The sequence below is a fragment of the Mustela lutreola genome, chromosome 5 (assembly GCF_030435805.1).
Source record: "Mustela lutreola isolate mMusLut2 chromosome 5, mMusLut2.pri, whole genome shotgun sequence".
In the NCBI taxonomy this organism is placed as follows: domain Eukaryota; kingdom Metazoa; phylum Chordata; class Mammalia; order Carnivora; family Mustelidae; genus Mustela; species Mustela lutreola.
The window spans coordinates 8005860-8030979 of record NC_081294.1 but is presented as its reverse complement, the minus strand read 5'-3'; the positions used below and the strand labels follow the sequence as shown (position 1 = coordinate 8030979).

Here is a 25120-nt window from a genome sequence, read left to right as displayed (position 1 = left end):
ACAAGGTGGGAAAATGGTAGGAATTAACTGCTTTTGAATACTGTGGCAGAGGCGTATTTTGTAATAAAGGGCTGCCTCATAACATTTGAATCTACAGCACATTTTGTTAATTGAGACTGATGGGGAGACAACTTTTTTTTTTTTTTAAGTAACTTTAACACTGAGCCAGCAAACTGCAGCAAGGCAAAGAGTCTCGAGATTATGAACTATCGCGTGTTAACCACTGTGTTATTAAATCAGAAGTTAGTAATGATGCTTAGGGAGCCAAATTATTAGCAAATAAAGAAAAATGACGTGTCATTAGTCATATCTGGTCTTTCTATGTCAATGGTAATTCCAAGATGCTGGAAAGTGCTTCAAAACAGTCTTATAGGAACAATTTTGTGCATTGATGGAAAACTAGGCTTGTCTAGAAGATGTTTTCCAGGCTGATTCTCATCTTTCAATGTCTTGGAGACGCCTGACAATTGTGTAAGTTGCACGTAAATGGCAGACACCGAGACCGTCCTGTATCACCCGCTCTCCTTTCCTATCCCCTGGAAGAAAGCCAGTTTGCCTCCTTCTACACTTTCAACAATTTTTTACTCTTTATAAACGCAAATGGATGATTTTTGGGGGTTTTTCTTTTCTTTTTTTTTTTTTATAGATTTTTATTTATTTATTTGACAGAGATCATAAGTAGGCAGAGAGGCAGGCAGAGAGAGAGGAGGAAGCAGGCTCCCTGCTGAGCAGAGAGCCCGATGCGGGACTCGATCCCAGGACCTTGAGATCATGACCTGAGCCGAAGGCAGCGGCTTAACCCACTGAGCCACCCAGGCGCCCTTGGGGTTTTTCTTTTGAGCTGTTCTTTTAAAACATTTTTTTTTTTTTAAAGATTTTATTTATTTATTTATCTGAGAGACAAAGAGAGAGTGCATGTGAGTCCGGGGAGGGGCAGAGGGAGAGAGAATCTCAAGCAGGCTCCAGGCTTGCGGAACTGGTGGGGGCTTAATCTTACAACCTTAAGATCACGACCTGAGCTGAAATCAAGAGCCGCATGTTTAAAGGACTGAGCCACCCCTGCGCCTCTGAACTCGTTCTAACATCTGCCTGGATCCCTCATTAATGAATGAGGAGCGTAAAATCTTTAACACGGGTCATTTTCACACGTGTGCGAGCATCGTGATTCTATCTTTGCCGGACGATTACCCTTGAACAACAAGCTGTCTCCCTCACAAACCTTCCTGCCGCGGTCTTTCTATCTTACTGATTTGCCTTCTCTCTGCACGAAAGATCCCTGAAGGAAAAAGTCACCCTCAGTCTGGACTCATGCATTTTCCGATTAGAAGCAACTAAATTAATGAGGTTCCCTTTGGGGTTCCAAGACCTGGGATTAACTTCTTGTGGCTTCAGAAAGCTGCTCCTTTCGCCACTGTCACTGATTTTCCTAATGCGCGTTTCTTCCTCTTTTCTTAACATTTGCATCCAAAGCAATTGGTTATGACGATTTTCGGGGACCAAAGCATGAAGTGGAGGACAACGATGAATATGGAACTATGTAACAATTTATTTTTAAAAAAATGGCCTAATCCAGACTCACAACAGGTCCTACGAGGCCGGCGCTCATGCAAATTTCACGGGCGGGGCGTCTTCCTGCTTCGGGGCTCCCTCCCGCCTCCCGCCTCCCTGCCTTCGCCGCTCCCCGCCCCGCCCTTCTCCCCTCCCCCACCCGCCCCGTGCCCTCCAGGCCTCCCCCCGCCCCTCCCCCTCCCTCCCTCCCGCCGGGCCTTGGCGGGAGGCTGGGAATCCGGGGCAGCCACTGGCCCGCAGGGATCCGCCGCCCTCCGTCAGCGCGTCCACTTCCGTCCCGGCGGGAGGCGCCTCCGCCCCGCCCGCCCCGACAGTCCCCGGGCTCGGCGGGCCGTCTCGGCGCGGGGAGAACGCAGGCTCCGGGCGGCGGACAGGTACGTGCACTGCGCGGGCCCAGGAACGCGCGCAGCCCGCTCTGCTCTCTCGCGCGCGCGTTTGCCGGAGGTAGAGCGAGTCCGCCGTGCGCGCAGGTCACGAGCCGATCGAAGCCCTTGTTCAAAACCTGACTTTGTACCAAAGCGGCATAGTACCTTGTCACCGCGGAAAAGCAGCCCTGGCCAGCCCGCCTTGGTGTGTTGTCCCGCGTGGTTTAGCCACAAGGTTGAAAAGCGTAGTTGAAGTCATACTGTAGTACGGAAACTCGTGTTAAGTTTTCCCATTTATCTGGTGCCTTTCTTTCATGCCACGGAATGCTCTGGAATTACTGACCTACAGTTGGACCTTGGGTTGTCTGGTTCTTCCCAGCATAAGCCTGCGGGGAGAATGAGCACATCTGCATCAAAATGTAGCCGAACCAAGGGAGAGTTTGCCCCCCAGATAGGCAGCAAGCCGGTGAAAATGGACACCGAGCTTTTGCCGAGGAGAGAGCCAGCGGGTTTATTGGAGTGGCGCTACCGGGGAGAGCAGGCAGCCAATGCCCGGAAGTCCAGAATCCTGGATGGCTTGCAAATGAGGGCTTTTAGGGGCAGAATTCGGGGAGGGATCTCCTGAGAAGGTGGACACTGCTGACTGGAGGCCCGTGAGGTCATACTAGCAGGTGACCACTTTGTCTGTGCCCTGGAGGTCTTTTCCGTCTCAGGAGTTTGGAATCTGCAAAATATTTATATTCCTTAGGATAGTCATTTAAGCAAGCATTCTGACCCTAGGGCTGACCCTAGGGCTGCCTGTCCCTTGACTGGGCTGGCTGTGCCTGGGGCAAACACAACCTGTTGTTTCCAAAGCCCACGGAAAAGAAGGTGGTCAGAAGTGAGCCCCGCAGGTGTCTGGGGGCAGGGCTCTCCAGGCCTCAGGAGAACTTGAGAGAAGGCCAGAGGCGGCCACGTGACTGGCATGCTTGCAGGCCAGCGGGCTGATCCGTCTGCCTTTCTAATGCTTGCTGCCTAGACCTGGACCCTCTGGAAAATACAGGCAGGATTGCTGACAAATAAATATCTGGAGTTGTAGGATCATCGTGGGGGTAGACGCATAAGTAGGGCGGCGGCTGAGCCTTCCCAGCTTCAAGATCGGGAATCAGTGGCCAGGCAAGTTTCTGCTTTGTTTACCCAGTACGGGAAAACCCCGAGCCTTCCCTCCGCCACTGCCTTCCTGGTACCTTTTAGCCTGTGTTTGGCTTGCTGATGGTTTCCAAATCTCTGAAGCTTCTAGCGATTTATTCCTTGATACCGTTGCTGGTTAGAGTCCCATTGGCGCCTGTTCCCTTTGCTCGTGGAAATCTGTTTTCTCTGTTTCTGTTGGAGAACGTCATTGCATAGAGAAGTCTGACTTACGAATTATTGAAATCCTTGAGGGTATGAGAGCAGGAAAGCCAGACTTGCTGGACCATGCTTTACCACCCGTTTCTTGCTTTTTGACTTCCAGTGAGAAAAAGGGAATGTTATTCCATCGCGGTTAAAAGATAATTTTCAGCGAGAGGTAAAATCGTGACTCTCATACAGATATAAAAATGAGCCCGTGTTGGGACACCCGGCTGCCTCCCTTGGTAGAGCGTGAGACTCTTGATCTCGGGGTTGTGTGTTCGAGCTCCATGTTGGGTGTAGAGATTACTTAAAAAAAAAAAAAAAATTTTAATGAGCACATTTTAAAAGATTCTATTTCATTCATGAAAAAGGGAACCAGGCAGATGTTATAACTGGTTCAAGAGAGGAGTCAGGAAGCATGGAGATATATGGGGGCAAAGGAATGCCTCAGAAAGGTTCCAGTTAGGAGAGAGGACAGGACATGTCAGCCCCTGGGAATTGGCAGATCAAACAGGCACCAGTGATCCCCGTGGGTCTTGACTTGTGATATCGTAGAAACCCTTGGTATGTGAAGTAGGGCTGTAGGGTGTGGGAGGACAAATCATTCATTCATGGCATTTGGTAAAGAATGGAAAGCAGACCTTACTCAGGACCATTGGGATAGAGCTAGGGACCAGTAAAGTGGGGTTTTACAGTGGGGGAGAGAGATGGGGCTCAACTCCGGAAATAACAAAGAAAAGTGGGAATTTAGAGCCAAAGAGTGGAGCGGGGGTCAGTGGATGGAAAATCGCTAAGAGGAAGGAAGCATCCTAGGGGATGGGAGTTCTGGAAAACCGATTGAATGGGTTCTTGCAAAAGACAAGCCAGCGGGATCAGACCTCACCCTAGGGGTGGGGTGTGGGTGTGGGCTGCGGAGGATGAGGAACCAGATTAGATTTGAAGAGTCAGGAATTCTGTGAAGCTGACTTAGATTCTTACTGGAATGGAACGTGGCAGAGACATTATCGGAAACCCCCAAATCAGGGTCTATTTGAGAGGAGAGTTCAGAGGAGCTTGGTGAAGGGACCGTAAGTCACTTTGGGAGAGGGGGCCTTGAGGTCATTCACAGTCTTGTTGCATCTTGCATGAAGGTCACGGGTGGATGGTGAGATGTTAGCGCTGCTAGCCAGTGTGGCCTCGTAAAGAAGGTGCCAGTCAGGGTCTCTTCTGCAGGGGCGCGTCTTGGTTATCCTTGGTGCCAGGAGGAGCGTTCTGACTTCCAGAGGCTTCACTATTGGAGACCACAGATCCGATCTCGAGGTGGCCAGTGAGTGCTGCCAAGCCCACCTTCTATGAAACAGAAGAGCCCTTCTTCTTCTGTTTAATTATTATTATTATTTTTTAAGATTTTAAAGTAATTTCTGCACCTGACATGGGGCTCAAACTCATAGCCCCGAGATCAAGACTTGCATGCTCTACGGACCAAGCCAGCCAGGTTCTCCAGAAAAGCCCTCCTTGACACATTTTATGAGGCTCCCACTGTCTGTGTGAGACCCACTGTCCCATCCCTGTGGATTTTCCCCAATAGGAGGAAAACTTTTGCTCACCGTGAGCGACCTCATGATGAATGTCACACAGAAAAAACTTTGTGTTTTTTGGGGACAGCCTCTGTCACCGGTGGCACACCCTTCTGGGTTGTCTGATTCTGGCCCCTTGGTGCCACCATGATTCTTTGTAAGTTGCTGGTAACCAGTGAGTTAGTAACTTCTGTCACCTCTGGTGGAGGATCAGTTGGCTTCCTCCCACCTGTGGTAAAACCTGTTTTCTCTCCTTTCGAGATCTCAGACTTCTCTCCTTTCGTGATGCCTTTATTCTGCATACGTTTGTGCTCTTTCCTTCTCCCTTCCAACGAGCTGTCATAGCTGCCTCATTCCCTCCTATTATATGAGTACAATAAAATCCTTAATGTGTTCATTAAAAAAAAAAAAAAACTTAGGAGAATCATCTTTTTATTTTTTTCTGAAAAGTCTCCTTTAACAAATGTGTCATTTGGGGAGGGGCGGGGCAGAGCCAAAATTCTGAAAGGGATGTCCAGACATTGTGTCCTCCAGTCAGTAGAACTGCCCTGAGGCTCTTTCCCTGGGAGCCACAGTGGAGAGAGGTCCTTGGAAAATCTGCTTGACCTAGAACACAGACCCGTGTTGTGCCATTGATGGGTCTGGCTGGAGTTAAGCTTTCCATACCCAGCCTGTCCTGGGTACTGCCCCTTTGTGCAGATCAGTCCAGATGGTGGCTCTCCTGGCCATAAACTTCCGTTCTAGAAAGTGGGTATCAGTTAGAGATAAAGAAAAAAGATTTAGGCTCAAGGGCACTTTGAAATGGCCACGATTTTTTTGGGTCTCTGCAGCCCCATAGGACAAGTCAGGTAAGAAATCAGCCTAAGGACATGCAAATTGTCAAGGAAGAAGTCAAACTTTCAGGATTTGTAGATGACATAATACTCTGTAGAAAACCCAAAGACTCCACCAAAACATTGCTAGAACTGATACATGAATTCAGCAAATTGCAGGATATAAAATCGATAAACAGAAATCTGTTGCATTCCTGGACACCAATAATGAAGCCACAGAAACTGAAATCAAGGAATCGATCACATTCACAACTGCACCAAACCCATAAGATACTTAGGAATAAACTTAACCAAAGAGGTGAAAGATCTATACTCTAAAAATCATAAAATACTTAGGAAGTTGGGGCACCTGGGTGGCTCAGTGGGTTAAGCCTCTGCCTTTGGCTCAGGTCATGATCTCAGGGTTCTGGGATGGAGCCCCGCATTGGGCGGGGCTCTCTGCTCGGCAGGGAGCCTGTTTCCCCACTCTCTCTGCCTACTGTGATCTCTGTCAAATAAATCAGATCTTAAAAAAAAAAAAAAACTTAGAAAACAAATGGAAGATGACTTAAAGAAATGGAAAAACACTCCATGCTCTTTGATTAGAAGAGCAGATGTTCTTTAAAATGTCTATATTACCCAAAGCAATTTACACTTTTAATACAATCCTTAACAAAATACCACCAGCATTTTTTATAGAGCTAGGATAAGCAATCCCAAAATTTGTATGGAACCAAAAAAGACCCCAGAGAGCCAAAGCAATCCTGAGAAAGAAAAGCAGAACTGGGTGCATCATGATTCTGGGCTTCAAGCTCCATTACAAATATGTAATCATCAAGACAGTATGGTACTGGCACAAAAACAGACACATAGATTAGTGGAACAGAACAGAGAGCCCAGCAATGGAGCCTCAACTCTATGGTCAACTAATCTTCAACAAAGCAGGACAAAGAATGTCCAATGGAAAAAAGACAGTCTCTTCAACAAATGGTGTTGGGAAAATTGGACAGTCACATGCAGAAGAATGAAACTGGACCATTTTCTTACACCACACACAAAATAAATTCAAAATGGGTGAAAGACCTAAATGTGAGACAGGAAACTATCAAAATCCTAGAGGAGAACAGAGGCAGCAACTTCTTTGACCTTGGCTGTAGCAGTTTCCTCTTAGACATGTCAACAGGGGCAAGGGACACAAAAGCAAAAATGAACTATGGGGACTTCATCAAGATAAAAAGCTTCTGCACAGCAAAGGAAACTCAACAAAACTAAAAGGCAGCCTATAGAATGGGAGAAGATATTTGCAAATGACATATCTGATAAATGATTAGTATCCAAAATCTATAAAGAACTTATTAAACTCAACACACGGAAAACAAATAATCCACTTAAGAAATGGGCAGAAGACATAAATAGACATTTTCCCAAAGAGGACATCCAGATGGCTAACAGACACATGAAAAGATGCTCAACGTCTCTCATCATCAGGGAAATACAAATCAAAACCACCATGAGATACCACCTCACACCTGTCAGAACGGCTAAAATTAACAACATGGGACAACAGGTGTTGGCGAGGATGCAGAGAAAGGGAAACCCTCCCACACTGTTGGTGGGAGTGCAAACTGGGGCAGCCACTCTGGAAAACAGTATGGCAGTTTCTCAAAAAGTTAAAAATAGAGCTACCTTACGACCCAGCAATTGCACTACTAGGGATTTAGCCAAAGTATTCTAAAATACACATTCAAAGGAGTACGTACCCCCTGCTGTTTATGGAAGCATTATTAACAGTTGCCAAGCTATGGAAATAGTTCCAAGTGTCCATCGACCGATGAATGGATAAAGAAGTGGTATATATGTATGTGCACACACACATACACTCATGCGCATACGCGCGCGTGTGCGCGCGCACACACACACACACACACAATGGACTACTACTCAGCCATCAAAAAGAATGAAATCTTGCCATTTGCAATGATGTGGAAGGAGCTAGAGTGTATTATGCTAAGTGAAATACGTCAATCAGAGAAAGACAAATACTGTATGATTTCACTCATGTGGAGTTTAAGAAACAAGACATGACTATTTGGGAGGGGGCTGAGAGAGAGGGAGTCAAATCACGAGAGTGTCTTAACTGTGGAGAACAAACTGAGGGTTGCTAGAGGAAGATGGGAGGGACGGGCTGGGCGGGGGATGGGCGTTATGGAGGGCTTGTTGTGATGAGCCCTGGGTGTTGTGTATAAATGATGAACCACTCATCTCCACTCCTGGAACTGATGCTAAACCGTATGTCAACTAAACAGAATTTAAGTTAAAAAAAAAGAAAGAAAGAAAGAAATCAGCCAAAGGAACCAGCTGTCCACAAAGAGTGCATTAGACATAAGATTTGCGTCTGTTGGTCCTGGATTGTTGTGACCTCTCTTACTAATAATAGTTTTATGACTGAGCTTGTGAAAACAAAACCATGAGGAATAGTTTCAGATTTTCTTTGCCTAAACTATTAGCTCTGAATTTGTGTTTCTTTTAAAATTTAGTTATTTCCTTTCTAAAGTATCCTGGGAGGTGCAGGAAAGAGTCTAACAGGCACCCATAGTCACATGACCCAAGCTTAAAAAATGTGAACATTTTGTCTTTAATTGGAACTTTGAGGCAATAAAATGTAACAAATGCAGCTAAAGCCAGTGGTCTCCACCCTCTCTCCCTCACCAGAAACCACTGTCTAATGGTGGTGTGTTTATTCCCATGCGTTATACTTTTATGACAGTATATTTATTAGTAAAAGAAATATTTTTCTTTTTAGTATTTATTTAGCATCAAAAGGGCCATTGTCTTATCTAGCATTATGTTGCTAAGATGTATCATATTGGAAGTGTACGTGTACTTTGTTTCTGAGTGTATTTGTTTCCTGTGGCTGCCGTAACAAATAGGAAACAGCCGGGGGTCGTAAGACAACAGAAGTGTATTCTTACAGTTCTGGGGGCCAGAAGTCTGAAACAAGGGTGTCAGCAGGGCCCTGCTTTCTCTGAAACCTGCAGAGAGGAATCCTTCCTTGCTTCTCCTCTCGTTTCTGATGGTTGCTAGCACTGCCCCGTGTTCCTTGGCTTGTAGGAGCCTCCCTCTAGTCTCTGCCTTTGTCTTCATGGGGCCTTCCTCCCCTGTGTCTCTGTATCTGAATTTCCCTCTTCATACAAGCATACTAGCTGCTGAGGTAGTGGCCACTCTCATCCAGGGTGACCTCATGTTAACTTTTTTTTTTTAATTTAAGATTTATTTATTTGAGGGGGGAAGGGCAGAGGGAGAGAGAGGGAGTTTCAAGCAGACTCCCTGCTGAGCGTGGAACCTGATGGGCTTGATCCCAGGACCTGAGCCGAAATCAAGAGAGTCAGACCCTTAGCTGATTGAGCCACCCAGATACCGCACCTTGACTTGATTACTTCTGCAAAGACCCTGTTTCCAAGTAAGGGCACATTTATAGATTCTGGGAGTTAGGACTTGAACATGTCTTTCTGGGGACATAAGTCAACCCACAACAACGGATACATCAGTTTATCCTGTTCTCCTGAAAGTCAGATTGCTTCCTGTTACCGTCATCACATCTGTGCCACCAAAAGCATCTTTTTCCATAGTCACCACATATGGGCATGAGTGTGTGTGTGTGTGTGTGTGTGTGTGTGTGTGTGTGCTTGCATGCACACAGAGGTTTAAATTTTTCTAGGGAATAGAAATCCCACACACAGTTGTGGGATTTCTGGGTTGCAGGGTGTCTGCATCTTTGACTTTGCTAGACCTTGTCAGAGTACTTTCCAGAGTCTGTATCTGTTCGTGTTCCCTCCCTTTTCCCTGCGTGCGTAACGGCTCTTGGTGCTAACAGACATTTCCCAATCTGCAAGGTGCAAAATAGTATCTGTGTCATGTACAAAATAGTACGATTTCTTAGATACCAGTGAGGTTGGATATCTTTTCATATGTCTATGTGCCATTCACGTGTACCCGTTTGTGTGTTGCCTGTTCCTATCTTTGGAGCATTTTTCTCTTGGGTTGTCTTTTTCTTGTTGATTTGTAAGAATTCTTCCTTTTTATTTACTCTTATTTTTTATTTATTTATTTATTTAAAAAGAGTATTTATTTATTTATTTGAGAGAGAGACAATGAGAGAGAGCATGAGTGAGGAGAAGGTCAGAGGGAGAAGCAGACTCCCCGTGGAGCTGAGAGCCCGATGCGGGACTTGATCCCGAGACTCCGGGATCATGACCTGAGCCGAAAGCAGTCGTCCAACCAACTGAGCCACCCAGGTGTCCCTTATTTATTTTTTTTTTAAAGATTTTATTTATTTGACACAGAGAGAGAGATCATAAGCGGGCAGAGAGGCTGGCAGAGAGAGAGGAGGAAGCAGGCTCCCTGCTGAGCAGAGAACCTGATGCGGGGCTCGATCCCAGGACCTGAGATCATGACCTGAGCCGAAGCCAGAGGCTTTAACCCACTGAGCCACCCAGGCGCCCCTACTCTTATTTTTTAAAAGATTTTGTATATTTCTTTGACACAGAGAGAGACCATGAGAGGGAACAGAAGCAGAGGGAGTGGGAGAGGGAGAAGCAGGCTTCCTGCCAAACAGGGAGCCCGATGTAGGTAAGGCTCTATCCCAGGACCCTGGGATCATGACCTGAGCTGAAGGCAGATGCTTAACAACTAAGCCACCGAGGTGCCCAAAGAATTCTTCCTTTAAAAAAAAAATTTTTATTTTATTTTATTTTATTTATTTTTAAAGATTTTATTTATTTGACTGAGAGATCACAAGTAGATGGAGACAGGCAGGCAGAGAGAGAGAGGGAAGCAGGCTCCCTGCCAAGCAGAGAGCCTGATGCGGGACTCGATCCCAGGACCCTGAGATCATGACCTGAGCTGAAGGCAGCGGCTTAACCCACTGAGCCACCCAGGCGCCCCCTTTTAAAAAAAATTTTATAAAGATTTTATTTATTTGAGAGCGAGCGAGCGAGAGAGAGAGAGAGAGCGCACACACACACAGGCAAGGGGATTGGGAGGCAGAGAGAGAGGAAGAAGCCGACTCCCTGCTGAGCAGGGAGCCTGACATGGGGCTCGATCCTAGGATCCTGGGATCATGACCTGAGCTGAAGGCAGATGCTTAACCAACTGAGCCACCCAGGTGCCCCAAGAATTCTTCCTATATCTTACCTAGATATTAAATCTTCTGCTTTGAGAATGATATCTCAAATAATAACAACTCTTCCCCACCTTTACCACCCCTGGACTATTTTGAAGCATATTCCAGACATGTAGTTTTTTTGTCTGTATATACATTAGCATGTAGCTGTAAAAGGTTAAAGATTGTATACACACGCGCGTGCACACACACAAAGCATCTCTGTGATAGTATTGTCCCCCCCCACAATAACAGTAATGCTCAGTGCCATCAAATATTCAGTCAATTCGGTTCCCCCAGTTGTCTTACGAGTGGATTCTACAGTTGGCCACTGCTGTGCACGAACTTGTGTCCCCCACTAAGTTCATAGGTGGGAGCTGTAACCCCCAACCTGTTGGTATTTGGAGGTGGGGCCTTTGGTGATTCTGTTTAGAGGAGGTCGCGAGCATGGGGCCCCAGGATGGGATTAGTGCTCTTGTAAGAAGAGGCCAGAAAGTGTGTTCTCTCTGTGGGTGCCTGTGAGGACACAGCAAGAAGGTGGCTGTCACGAGTGGAGAGGAGAGTCCTTCTCAGCATCGAGCTTGCGGGCATCCCGATCTGGGACGTCCAGCCTCTGGAGTGGGGAGAAATACCTTTCTGTCATGTCAACTGCCCTGCCTGTGCTATTTTGTTATAGAAGCTCGAGCAGCCCAATACACACTTCGTGAACTTTATTAACCCTTTTCTTTCTGGTTTGTGTTTTTTGGGTCTAGTGTAAGGAATGCTGCTTTATGCCAAGGGTCAAGAAAACGGTGTTCTCTAACAGGTTCCCTTCCCGATGTCATTCATTCTCAAGGTTTGAAACATAATGTGCAGCTGATCCTCATGGTTTACACTCCAGTTGGACAACACCAGGGCTGGGAGTGCTGACCGCTGGGCAGTCAGGGATCTGCCTAGAACTTTTGACTCCTCAAAACGTAATCCTAATAGCCTACTGTTGACCGGAAGCCTTGCCGGTACCATAGACAGATGATTGACACATAGTTTGCATGTTAATATATGTTAAATACTGTATTCCTGCCATGAAGTAAGCTAGAGAAAAGAAAATGTTGAGAAAGTTATAAAAAAGAGAACATACATTTATGGTCTTAGAGTGTATTTATGGAAAAAAAAGCCACATGTACGTGGACCCGTGAAGTTAAAACCCGCGTTGAGGGCCAAACGTAGTCAGAGTCGATCAAGTCAGGTGGATAGCAGACTAGCAAATCCTGAACCACCGCTCTGAGCCTCGGGTCCCATTTCTGTGCATTGGTCAATGGGTCACCCTATTTTATGTGTGTTTCTGAGGAGAGATGCCTTACTTAATAATAGAGTTGATTCATTGACATTGAACCTGCCATCAGCGGCTGTTTGAGCTAGGTTTGTCTACCGTCCGTATCATCTTCGGGGGCATATGGAGCCCTTAGGATCACGAGAGGGCTCTTCAGCACTACGCCTGGAGTCTGTTCAGAAACAATGAAGTCGCCATTGAAAGTGCAAAATGCGGGAGCTGTGGGACCCAGCAGAAAGCGAGTGGATCCTTGTGTGCGGTGGGGGCTGAGTGAGGAGGGAGAGCGTTGTCTCGTTCGACCTTGGCAGGGACCGTGCGTGTCAGTGACTCAGATCTGCCACTGCTCTACGGAAGTCTGTGGATGATGGCGAAAGCATGACAAATACTGATTTTGGAGTTGCAGTAAATTTTGCAACGAGGCAAATTCATGTGTATGGAATCTGGAAAAAAAAAAAAAAAGAGGCTGGGCTGGGGACTGCTGACTCTTTCAAGCTTGTCGTTTCTGCTTGGGCCCCTGCCCTGATCTTCTTGTTAGGAGCTGCCACTCAGCTTGTCCAACAGAGGGTTCCGACTTACCACCCCACTTTTAAGACCCGATCTCCTCAAACCTGCTCTCCCCCTTCTTGTTGAAAGACACGCTACCTTTTTCCAGTTGCTCCGGCAAAAAACTCTCATCGTCCCCGACTCCTCTTGGCGTGATCCTCCTCCTCCGCCATGCCATCTACCGACAAAACCAGTCGGCTCTCCCGGCACATGGTGTCCAGAGCCCAGCCACCCTGAGGCTCTCCCCTTTGCTGACCGTCTTCAGGGTAGCGCCTTTTGTCTTGGACTATGGAAGTCTGGCGCTAAGGAGGTTTGCATTTGCTTCTGCCGGGTGCTTCTGCCGGGTGCCCAGGGATCTCGCTGTCCCGGGTCACTTGTTTAGTTCATTTCACCACCTACGGATTCCTACTTTGAAGGGAGAGGGGAAATTTCCGGAGATTGGTTTCTTTTTTCCCTCCCTGGGCTTTCTAACCTTCATCCTAGTCCTTGTTGGTGGAGTTTTATTTGTTTATTTATTTGGTTTGTTTTTATTTTCCTCAATAAATATAAACCTTGGGGGCTCTGACACTGCGTAGGGTCTCAGTCACAAATCCCCAATCTCAGGGGGTATTAGTGCTTGTTCCTGGGTCTAGCCTTCTCCCCAGGATTGCCCGGGCTCACTCAGTATCTGCTCGTTGCCACCATGACCCTGGCTTCAAGTCTCCTGTCCAATCTGGCTGGGGATTGTTCCCTTTTTGGGCTCCACCATTTAAATTTTTATCTGTTGGTTACATTCCTTTTGGTATTTCTAGTGTTTGTAATAGGAATGGATTTCTGTTAGCCCCTCTCAGAATCACAAGTTACCAGCGATTTCCTCCATTAAATACATGATGCAAATAGTTAAAATGAATTCTTTTCTAAAACTCTTGATTTTAAATTAACTTACTGTTTATCATCTTTGGATTTGCACCATTCAGAACATGATGCATGTTTCTCTCTCTCTCTGTAGCCCACCTTCAATCTCCGCAATGGCTAATGAGGCTCACCCTTGCCCGTGTGACATTGGGCACAGGCTAGAGTATGGAGGGATGGGACAGGAAGTTCAAGTCGAGCACATCAAGGCTTACGTGACCAAGCCCCCCTTCCACACGGACAAGGCCGTGATCGTCATTCAAGATATATTTGGCTGGCAGTTGCCCAACACCAGATACATGGCTGACCTGATCGCAGGAAATGGATACACGTACGTAGGAAGTTCTGTTCTTTTCCTTAAATTCCTGGAGATTTCTGTGCTCTGTTATGGTCCCTTCAGGGAAAACAAAACGAAAGCCAAAGAGCCCCACCTGCATTCTAAGTTAGGTTACTACTTCCTCATCTCATGGTGCTCCCCCCACCCCCCAAAATGTGAGCTGACCACCACCTGGCGTCCAGAGGCTGCCATTGCACCCAGACCCCTGGTGGTCCCCCACCCCCACCCCCACGGGGCTTTGGCTCCTCCTTGCCCTGCCTGGGCCTGTAGACCCCTTGGACTCCGAGGGAGTTACTGCTGGTTTCGGGGCCTGCCTGGGCAGGTGCAGGGCACCTGGGGCCGGCCTCCCTTGCTGGCTCTGTAATGGATCTGCTCCTTGGCCTTGGACACGTCTCAGTCGGGTCAGATTTTACAAGCAGGGCACCCACGGTTAGCCTAAACACATGCTAAACACAAGCGATCAGGGTCCTGTCTGAGTTCCTAGGGGTTCCAGAAGGTGCTGTGAGACCTCACTCCTCTCCTGAAGGTTAGGCCTTTGCCGGATTGAGTATTGAGAACACACCTGTATGCTTCCCATCACGCCGGGTCCTGGCACAGTGTCCGTAAACACGGAGGAGAGGGGCCGGTCCTTCCCTCCAGCCTCAGCCAGCCCACCGCCCACCAGCCCCGAGGGGGCGCACCGCGATTTCCTTTCTCAGAAAGCTGCAAATCCAGTGTGCACCGACCTTGTTTTCCTACCAGAGAAATCGATTTGAAGGTCACACGCCCACTGTTGTGTGACTCAGCGTTAGTGCGGATGGCAAAGAGGGTCTGTGCTTGAGTTTTCGCTTTTTCATGCCCCCAGATGTCTGGAACAGGCGGCCACGTGACTTACTAGGGGCAAACCCAGTGAGAAGCACCGTAGCCAACCCTGGTTGTCCCGAGGCTGGGCTGGGCGTTGCAGGGATAGGTCTTTTATCCTCCCAGTGACCTGCAGGCTGGGCCCCCGCGTGGTGGCTTCCATTGTCCTACGGTGGGTTCTTAGCTGGAGACGGAACACACATGATGAGCAAAGGCTCCCGTGACTTACAGAGCTCTCCCACTTATCCAACTCCCTTTGCCATCAGAATAACCCGCCGAGGTTGGTCAGGGCTGTCTGTTCATCAGATTGAGAAAATGAGGCTAAAAGTGACTTATTAAGGTCACGGCGTGGGCGGGCGCGGTACTGGGGCTTGAACTTGGTTGGGTTCTTCTGACCCAGATTCCAGGATTCCTTCCACCCTGGCAGGAAGAGCCGGGTTCCTCCATCTGTGGCCACGGCCTTTATTCTGGGAAGCGAGTCTCGGGCCGGTGCGGTGTGGACCCAGCCTTGGGGCGGTGGGGGGGTGGTTGACATGCATGGAGGAGGGACACGGACTCAGGGGAACTGGCTTGTTTTCTCTCTGCCGCCTGTTTTAGAACCTGCAGGAGACCTTTCCCTCTAAGCAGGAGGTTGTGCCCTGTCGGCATCCTGGGCGGAGGCTGGGCGGAAAGTTGCTTGGTCACCGTGACTGGACGCGCGACCCGGGTGTACCCTCTGACCTGGGACTAACGCAGGAGGCCAGCTGAGCCAGGTGGCTCCTCCCGGGGTGGGGGGAGGGGGCTCTCGGGCTCCTTCCTGGGTCGTCCATCCCATGGGGACTGTACCCGCGGGATCGCCTTGTCATTTCAGATGGGCTGGGCTCCGAGGAGGCTGGCAGGGGCCGTGCACCTACGGTTGTGAAATCCCCGGTGGTCTGGCCTGGCGCCCGCTGGCCTCTCTGATGCAATCACACTTGGCCTTCGTGGTGCCCACTGTGAATCAGAATCACCAATGTAACAGGCTTCTTCATGAATGTCCGCAAAGCCCAGCCGCTCCGAAATGAAGAGCAATGAATGTCCCTGTTTGACAGGACCATCGTCCCGGACTTCTTCGTAGGTCAGGAGCCATGGCACCCGTCTGGGGACTGGTCCACCTTCCCGGAGTGGTTGAAGACAAGAGACGCCAGGAAGATCGATAAGTAAGTTATCGTCCATGTCTGTGCCCCCTCCACCCCCCACCCCTGCTCTCGTCCCAGGACCCCCGGGAGAGCGGAGGTCGCAGGGAGAAGCGGGTTCGGCTTCACTATTCAGACACCCCCACCCTCCCTCCTGTGGGGCTTCCAGGGCCACTGCTAATGCCTAAGGAAACCGGCTTTCATGGAGCCTGTGTGTGGCCTGGAAGGCGGGACACCAGCAGGCTCTCTGCTTCCCTCTCTGAGCGACTTTGTGGCGCTCATGCCAAGGGAACGTTGGGGAAGGACCACTTTGTGGTGGCCCGATTTCCCTTGACAAGGGTGCTTTTGAGGTGCATAGGGTCAACACTCCTTCCTTCCTGTCCAGGCTGCAGAACCAGTCGAGGCAGTGGGTCAGGGGCTTGCCCACTAGGGCTCAGCTGACAGGAAACCCAAAGGGCTGCCCCTCCCCCAGCCTAGACCTGACCCCCAACGTCCCCCTCTGAGAGACTTCAGGTCTTGACACCAGGCCCATTAGACCAGGACTGCCATCTTGTCAGGGTCCAGGGAGCAGTGAGAAGTAAAAGAAGGGGATCCCCCCAGGATTTCAGCTTTTTATTGAATTAGCTCCTGTGGCCCAGAAGCCAGGAACAGTGTGCTTAGCTGCCGTCCAGACAGCTCTTTCTGTCTGGGCTAAGTGTGCAGGGGTAAAGGGCCAGGAAGGTTCTCTGATGCCAGGCTTCTCCTGAACAAGTCAGTGTGAGCCCAGGGCAAAGGAGGTTCCCCCAACACCAGCCCAAATCACCTTGGCCATCTGAACCCTCCTTCCCTGTCACCGGACATGAGCCTTGGGTTTGATAAGCTGCTCCCCTAGCTGAGGTTGGGGAAACTGCTAAGAATGTGGGGCCCTGCCCATGGGCATGCGGTCCCTGGAACTTTCTGTTCCTTCCCCCACCAGAATGCCCTTCAAGAACTGCACTCAGGGCTGGTGGACCCCAGGCAGACCTCTGCCCCTAGCCCAAAAGGGCCTGGGGCCCTGCTGAGTGCCCCTACCTGGCTTCTCAGCCCCATTTTCATGCCCCACACTCACTGGGAACCCCTTCTCGCAGGGCCTGTGCTGCGGGCTGCACTGGGAGGTCCCGGCATGGCCAAGCTTACGGGCGGGAGACCAGCGCAGCAGTGGTCCGGGGGACTGTCTCTGGGACATCAGCTGCCTTGTCTTCCTCTGTCCCATCCTGAGGAGTCTTCCTGCAGGGCTGTGTAGCCTGGCTCCTTCGCCTCAAGTCAGGGGGACCCTCAGCGGCCACCTCGGCTCCAAGCCTCCCTGAGGAGCTGGTGGAGACTGTCACAGCCGGCTGCTCCCCCTGCCTGGCTCTGTGTCCTTCCCTCTTCTTCCTCAGCGTTGGCCCCGAGATTCCTGGGGAGAAGCCTCCCGCACACTTAACCTCTTCCTAGTCCCTCCCAGGAGACCTGCACCCCTAACCTGCAACGCCAAGAAAACCAAAATGAAGCCAGATGTAGAGAGAAAAATTAGAAGTAGAAACACAAGAGAACCACAGAGACCGGGATGCGACTGTGGAATTCATCTTTCCATGGGGGGCCGGGGTTGGGGAGAATAGTTAGGACCTTTTGTGACTTTCTGAGGAAAAACTGGGGCAGGGGTCTGCCTGCCAATTGTGAGCACAAAGCAGAGTGATAGTTTCTGGCAGATGTTGGAGCAGCCCAGCGGCACTGTTCCACTGGGGAAAAGGAGAGCCATGCATTTTAAACATTTAAAATGTTTAATGCATTTAAAAATGAGGCAGAGAAACACTGGGGCATCTGGGAGGCTCAGTCGGTTAAACGTGTGACTCTTGATTTCAGCTCAGGTCATGATCTCAGGATTGTGAGATCAAGCCCCATGTTGGGCTCCGTGCTTGCTTGAGATTCTCTCTCTCCCCCTCTTCCTCTGCCCTACCCCTCTCCCTGCCCTTGTGTGCTCTCTCTCTCAAAAAACAAAGCAAAGCAAAACAAAACAAAAGGTGGGGCAGGGAGAGAGAGAGAAAGAGAGAGAAACACTCACTTTGAAAGGAGACTGAAGTCCTTGTATCTGGTCAAGTGTGTTCTTAAGTAACATAAAACCCATCTTGAATGCTTACTGCTTAAGCAGTCATGGGGTTTATTGGTTTATAGAGCTGAAAAGAGGTAGTTTCTGGCTTGAAGCAGGGGTTGGTTCCTAGTACAGAAACTATCTCTGGGGCTTGCCTTCCAAAATTTCTCTACTAGGTTGACTGTATTACTGGCTCCATTCTCAGGCAGCTCTTGCCGCTGGGTGACAAGATGGCTGCAGCAGCTCCAGCCTTCCATCGGTCCCTTTTCCAGCAACCCAGCAAAATTCACATTTTGCCCTAATGGCTATCACTCAGTCATAGGTCTGTCCTGGAATGAGTCATTGTGGCCAGGAAATGGCTATGCTTTCTGCTGGTCAGCCTGCACCACACACTTCACAACTGGAACCTAGTGCAGAATCCCCCAAGGTGTATGAACCAAGCACTGGTGGGTGGGAGGAGAGCTTCATCCAAAGCTGAACCCTGGTGCTTCCAGAAAAGTAGGGAACACGTGCAGAGCAGCACCAGCCAAGACATATTCACACGAGCTCAAGTGTTTTTATAGAAGTGACCTCTTCCTCCTCATCTCCAATTAAGGCCGTTACTCTTGAGATCAAAGCATCCGAGGAAAAATTATAACCCCAAATGTCAAGAACTATTGCTCTTTCCATGTTATTTTGCGGAATTACTTAATTACCGTTCACATGAGGACTGTAAGTGCCCTGTACTTAGCACTAGAATCCATTTATTTAAAGGTGCTCCAGGATATGCTATGATCAAAAGGGAGAGGAAGTGCAAGAGAATGGCTTGCTCTCTCTTTTTAAAGCTGTAGCATTTCTTCCTTATCCGATCAAACCAGAACTTTCTGGTTGGCACTAAACCTCCGTTTGGGAGGTTCCTCAACCTCCGTTCAGTTTGCTTCTAGCTGAAAATACACTGAGTTCTCAACAAGCAATTTGCAAATAAACCATTTGCAAAGACAGGGCCACTCCTGGTGTTCTTCTGGCTTACATCGTGCTGGCAACTTTCCAAGTCCTGCTCTACTCTTTGGGCACAGGAGGAGACCGGCGGTCCTGAGTCGGGGTGTTAGCTGCGGGAGTGAAGTTTGGGGAGCTGCCCGGCTGGGGGCTTGTGTCTGCCAGAGGCGAGCAGGCTGGGCTGCTCCGTGCGTGGATCTTGGGATCAGGTCTTAGGACGCTGTGCTTTGGCCTCTGGCCTTTACTGTCAGGGCTCAGCTTTCACCTGGGCTGTGGGCTGGTGTGATTTGTGGTTTGCACAGAGCCCGCCCGCCGCTCTGTCCGGTGGTTGGAGGAGGCTTGTGCTTGGTGGAGAGACCTGGGGAGACCCGTGGGGCGATGTGCATCACTGCGGCAGCCGCGGGGGAGGACAGAGCTCCAAATGCAAGAATCGCAGACCGCGGAGGCAGAGCTGCTGCGGAAGCCCCGTGACTGCCCAGGGGCCGAGCACCTGCTGTCCCGCGCTCGCCCCCTGCGCGGGGGGACGGAGGGGGCGAGAGACGGGGTGCTCACAAAATGCCTCTCGGTTGTCTTTTTGCCCGCCCCCTGCCCTCGCCTTACTGAGATATAATTGACCCATAATGCTGTGTAAGTGTAAGGCGTGCAGTGTTGATTCGACACGTTTATATGTTGCAAAATGACTGCCACCCTAGCCTCTGGCAGCGCCGCCGTCCTGTCCCAGGGTTACCTTCTTTTCGGCGGCGGGAACACGCGCGGCCGGCGCCCTCCGCGGCCCGCGCGCCCGCAGAGCAGCGGCATCGACCGCGTCAGCAGCTCTGCTCCCGCCGCAGCCCGGGGCTCGCCCGTCTCCGGGCCGGAGTCCGCGCCCCTCGTGCGGTGGTTCCCCGCCCCGGCGACCGCGGCTCCGAGGCTGGCTCCCCAGAGCCCACCTACAAGGGGCCGCTAGCCGCCTTTCTTCGCTTTTTGTAGGATTTTCTTCGGGAGGGCGAGCCGGGGGGTGGAGGGGCAGAGGGAGGAGCGGGCTCCCCGCCGAGGGGCAGCCGGTGCGGGGCTCGATCCCGGCCTCCAGGGTCGCGACCCGAGCCGGAGGCGGACGCTCCGCCGACCGAGCGGCCCCGGCGCCCCCGACGCCCGAACTTTCCGTTCCAGGGAGCTGGACGCCGTGCTGACCTACCTGCAGCGCCAGTGCGGCGCGCGGCGCGTCGGCGTCGTGGGATTCTGCTGGGGGGGCGTGGCCGCGCACCACGTGATGATGACGTACCCCGGGCTCCGGGCGGGCGTGTCCGTCTACGGTAAATCCGCCTGGCGCGCCGACGCGGTGGAAGCGGGAGGCCTGGGGGAGGGGCGGCGCGTCCGCAGGGGCTCGGCTCTGCAGCCCTGAGAGGGGAGGGCCGGCTGGGGGGTGCCGGAGGCCGAGTTGTCCCCGGAACCCGGAGCCCCGGTCCCCGCGCTGTGCGGTCGGGACCGTCCCCGAGCCCGAGGGCGACGGGGGTAACGTGTGTCTCCGGGATCGTGGTGGCTCTCCGGCCGCGTTCCTTCTGAGGGACCCCGTGAGCCGCCGTCCCGAGCGGGAGGGTCCGGGGGCGCGGCGCGGGCTGAGGCGGGGAGGGGAGGGGAGGGGAGGGCCGTGCGGCGGCGCCGAAGCGCTGCGGCGGGACGGACCGCCGCTGCCATGGCAACGAAGCGGGAGCGCGCGTGCGCGGGGGCGTGGCGTACTGGGTCGCCGCGGGAGGAGCGGCCCTTAGACACGTGAAAAGAAAGAAAAGAAGAAAGACAGAAGGGAATCTGGTTTTCTTTCATGATCGTATGTCCTACAGTTACGGACCGAGGGTTCCTATCTGGATCAGTGGCTGTTCGCTGTGGTGATTTTGCTTACTTTTAGCATTAAAAAAAAAAATCCTTTAAATATACTGACTTACACCGAAGAGAATACGTTGTCACTTGGCTGTGGGCACAGCGGGGATGACCGTCCCCTTGTGCGAAACGAAGGCTCTCCCGCGTGGACGCCTCGCCGGCTCCCCCTTGTGGCCGCTGGTGCGCGCTGCGCGAGTTGAGGGCCTCGGCAGGACTCAGGAGACGCCTGGGAGCGTCGAACCTTGGCTGTCCCGCGATGCCTGGTGGCCTTAACAGAGGGGTCAGCACCTCTGTGGAGCGTGGCCAGCCCTCCTGTGGCTCGCTGCCTCCTCGAGAGGGGCTACAGGGGAGGGGAAGCCCTCTGGGCTGCTTGGCTTGGCTGTGCTGCCGACCAGACATGGAAGCAGGAGATGCCCCTTGTTTCTTCTTCCTACTGCCTGGGACCCTGTCCCGACCACACCTGAGCCAGGCTCCTCTGTGAGTCCTCTTTCTGGGGGGGCCCCGACTGGGCTCTGTCCTTGGCCCATTGGGGCAGCCTAGTGAGAACCCCCCAACTTTGGATGTCCGACCACATTCCTCACCCCCCACCCCCGGGATCGCGGGAGCCGGAATTCTGTCACGTCCTCCGGCCAGAACCCGTCTCACTCTGATGCTTGCTCTTAGTCCTTTCCCACCCGCTGCCCCCGCGCCCTGCTCCTTGGCGCTAAATCCCCAGTTGTCCTGGTTTTCGGGTTGAGCGATCTCTCTCTCCTATAGCCAGACCTCATTCTGGTGGTCCTTCTTGAATAAAACTTCCTTCACAATGTCAGAATAATTTCCTTTAACACTAGTTGCCTTAAAATGGCTTCGGATCACAGACAGATCGTGGGCAGAGCCCCGGCTGTGGTCTGAATGCCCGGGGCAGAACAGGCTTTGGACCAAATGTGCGCTAAAATTCTGAAACAAAGGATGAAAGGACCGGGTTCCACACCTGTGATGTCATACCCGTGACGTCACAACCGTGGTCTGGTCGGAGCACCAATAGCCTGGGGAACAGCCGCGCCACCTTATGTATGAAGCCACTTGGCAAACTGAGGTCGGACGCTGTGGGGCTTCTGTGGATTGTGAGAGACTTCTAGAACAGGAGGGGCCAGATGGTCCAGATTTGAAAGTCTGTCCCCTGTTTGTAAAGGAAGGCATCGTCGCACAAGGGGGCGTTTTTCAGGCTGCTCCTGCCTCTGGGCAGGCCAAGCAGACAGCAAGGTCCAATTCCACTATTTCTGGCCTGACTTCTCATGAACCAGAGAGCAGGAAGGTCTAGCTAGGTAAGTTTCTCTTTGAGACTGATTTCATAGGCCAGGCCACTTCTGTGGAATTACTAAAAAGAAAGTAAACTGAACCCTCAAAGCACATATTTTACTTTGAAAAATCAAACCAGACCCACAGAGGTTTCTGAGGCCCATGTTCGGAAATCCTACCCCACGTGTCTGTCCCCATCTTCCAGGCATCGTCAAGGACTCTGAAGACGTGCACAGTTTAAAGAACCCCACGTTGTTCATTTTCGCTGAAAATGATGCTGTGATTCCCCTTGAGCAAGTAAGTTGGCATCTTTCCTCTTGCAACTCTTGACCTTGGGTCATAAGTATGAGCCTCACATCGTGGGGGGTTTACTTTAAAAAAAAAAGGTGGGTATATTCAACCCAGTTTGTTGATAAGAAAAAAGCAGAAGAAAACTGGTTCAAAAGCAGTCATTTAGAAATCGTTATTCATAACTAATACATTATATTAATACAAATTTAAAATAATTTCTACTTAAATATATTGAATATTTTGTTATATATTGAATGGTATACCAAAGATATTAATATAGTTTCAAAGAACTGATACTGTATCATTTTTATATTGCTTGGAATCCTCTCCTTTGCCAGAGGTTATAAGGACCGTGTTAGGTATAAAAGTAAAAAATTCATAATAGCTACAGAACTGAAGGCACTGATGTTAAGTTTCTTTTCTGAGCAGTCAGGGAGGATTTGGGGAATGGAAGTGATGACTAGATTTAAAATCATACTATCATGAAATCCTGTGTCTATCAGGTCTCTTTGCTGACCCAGAAGTTGAAAAAACACTGCAAAGTGGAATATCAAATTAAAACATTTTCTGGGCAAACCCATGGCTTTGTGCATCGAAAGAGAGAAGATTGTTCAGCAGAAGACAAGCCCTATATTGACGAGGCAAGAAGAAATTTACTTGAGTGGCTGCACAAGTATGTTTAGCTGTGGCCAAGCGTAACTTACTCAAAACAGCTTCCTTGCACCCAGAAACGTGCTTTGGGATATTTGGATCATTTGATTTAATTTTCACTTTATATGAACCAGGGAATCCTGAAACTCATTATTTCCTCTGTTAATGCATGATATAATTTAACTTTTAACATGTTAAAAAAGCCCCTAAACAATGGATTTGACTGATCGGGTAATATCCTAACTGTAAGAACCTAGGGTGCTGGGGTGCCTGAGGGGGCTCAGTCTTCAGCTCGGGTCATGATCCCTGGGATCGAGCCCGGCATGGGCTCCCTGCTCAGCGGGAAGCCTGCTTCTCCCTCTCCCACTCCCCCTTGCTCGTGTTCCCTTTCGTCGTGTCTGTCTCTGTCAAATAAATAAAATCTTTAGGGCTGTTTATGGACCTGCTGACAGCTCAGATGTGGACTTCTTGTGTTTTAATTAAGTACATCCTTTAAGATGATGGGCACAGTATAGCCGTGAAGAACGTGAGCTATAAACTCAAATTCAAAGCCCAGCTTCATGGGGCATTTATCTGTCCTAATACGGATCGGTCTATCACGTTCATACGTTGCACTGTGAGAAATCCTGAAGTTGAAACAGGGTTTCATTGACCTAATTACATCAAGCCAATAAACTTACTTTTTGAATGTGTGGCTTTTTCTAAAAGCTAATAAAGACTGATGGATTACAGTGACTGTCTCCTAGGAAGTGTTTTTCTAAAACGGCATTTTCCAGGCCAAGGGCGTGGAGCTGCATCACTTGGAAGGGGTGCAGGGTCAAGTTCCAGTGTTTAGATTTGAATTACTTTAGATTAAATCCCACGAACCAGCTTAGCTCCTTGGGAGCCCCGGCCCCCGTGCCAGGCGCTCAGCGGCCACACGTGGCCGGGAAGAGCCGTTTGTGGACAGAGCCAGTCTGCACAAGGAAAGGCTCTTCCCTCTTGCCGCGGCCTGCTGACTTTCCACGAACCCTAGGCTGGACGGCGGTCACCCCACCGGCCCCTCTGAGTCTGCAGATCCAGAAAGGCCACCTTGTTCCACTCCCACCCAGGCTTGGGCCCTCCAGGATCTGCCCTCCATCTGGTGGGACCCTGGGGAGGGCCTTTCCACTTGGCTCCTGGGCTCAGGGTGGGACCTTGTTCACCCCCGTGCACCGTGGCCAACCTGGAGCCATTTCCCGTTGATCCTGGGCCTCCGGGAGGGAAGCCCACGCACTTCCTTTCTGGAAGACAGGAGCGGGAAGGGTCGCGCGGTGTCAAGGATCCATACACACCCTTCGTTTCTTCCACGGCTCGGCTCGCAGAGTCCCACGTGACCGATGGGTTAGTGACAAGATGGGTCCCTCCGGAGAGGGAGAGAAGGAAGCAGTGACGTGGGCCTCCCCCAGGCAGGGAAATGGAGGAGGGATTCCAGAGCATCTGGAAGAGTCCTCGTGAACCGACTGAGGCCTGCACGTTAGGGAGAGAAGCAGGGATGTGGGGAAAGTTTGGTTTGGGTCCAGGCTGGAAGATACGGTTTTCCTGGGCAGCAAATACCTTGACTCACAGTGGCTCGACTAACAGTGGCTGAGAAAGTAACACTGAAGTCTCTCTCACGACACTCCTAATTGGGTCCTGGAGCGGTTTCGGGCCCTGGGGAAGTCCGGACATAGGTGGGTGCCCGCCATTCTGGGCACTCTCCTTACAGGCCCGGCGGCAGGCCTCGCCCTCACAGAACACCGGCGAGGGCGGGGAGGGGGGCCAGGGGCTCTGGTCTTGGTGTGGGGGGGTTACTCTTTCCCAAGACCCCATCCTTCTGTCTGGGACTCCCAGCCTCCAGAGGTGTGAGAGCAACGTTCAAGCCACCACCTGTAGCACTTTTTTCTAGAAGCCTGAACGATGATGATCTGCCACAGGTCCAGACTCTCTGCATCCCTCTGGGGAAGTGGAAGCAGGTCGGCGGCCTTTCAAGTACGGGGACGTCACGTGAGCTGCGAGCAGGTGTGCCACCTGCTGTGGCAGGGGACGTCAGGCGGCTGCACTCCAGGCTGGGAGCTGA

General features: G+C 50.8%; 1 protein-coding gene across 1 annotated transcript; it reads left to right on the top strand.

Annotated features, from left to right (window-relative positions):
• The first annotated feature begins 1761 nt into the window (after positions 1–1761).
• On the top strand, positions 1762–23774 carry CMBL (carboxymethylenebutenolidase homolog). The gene is made up of 6 exons (XM_059173654.1): positions 1762–1943; positions 13675–13908; positions 15825–15932; positions 20119–20261; positions 22307–22398; positions 22896–23774. Exons 2-6 carry the CDS (start codon positions 13694–13696, stop codon positions 23073–23075), a joined length of 738 nt encoding a protein of 245 aa, XP_059029637.1. The 5' UTR covers positions 1762–1943; positions 13675–13693; the 3' UTR covers positions 23076–23774.
• The last annotated feature ends 1346 nt before the right edge of the window (positions 23775–25120 follow it).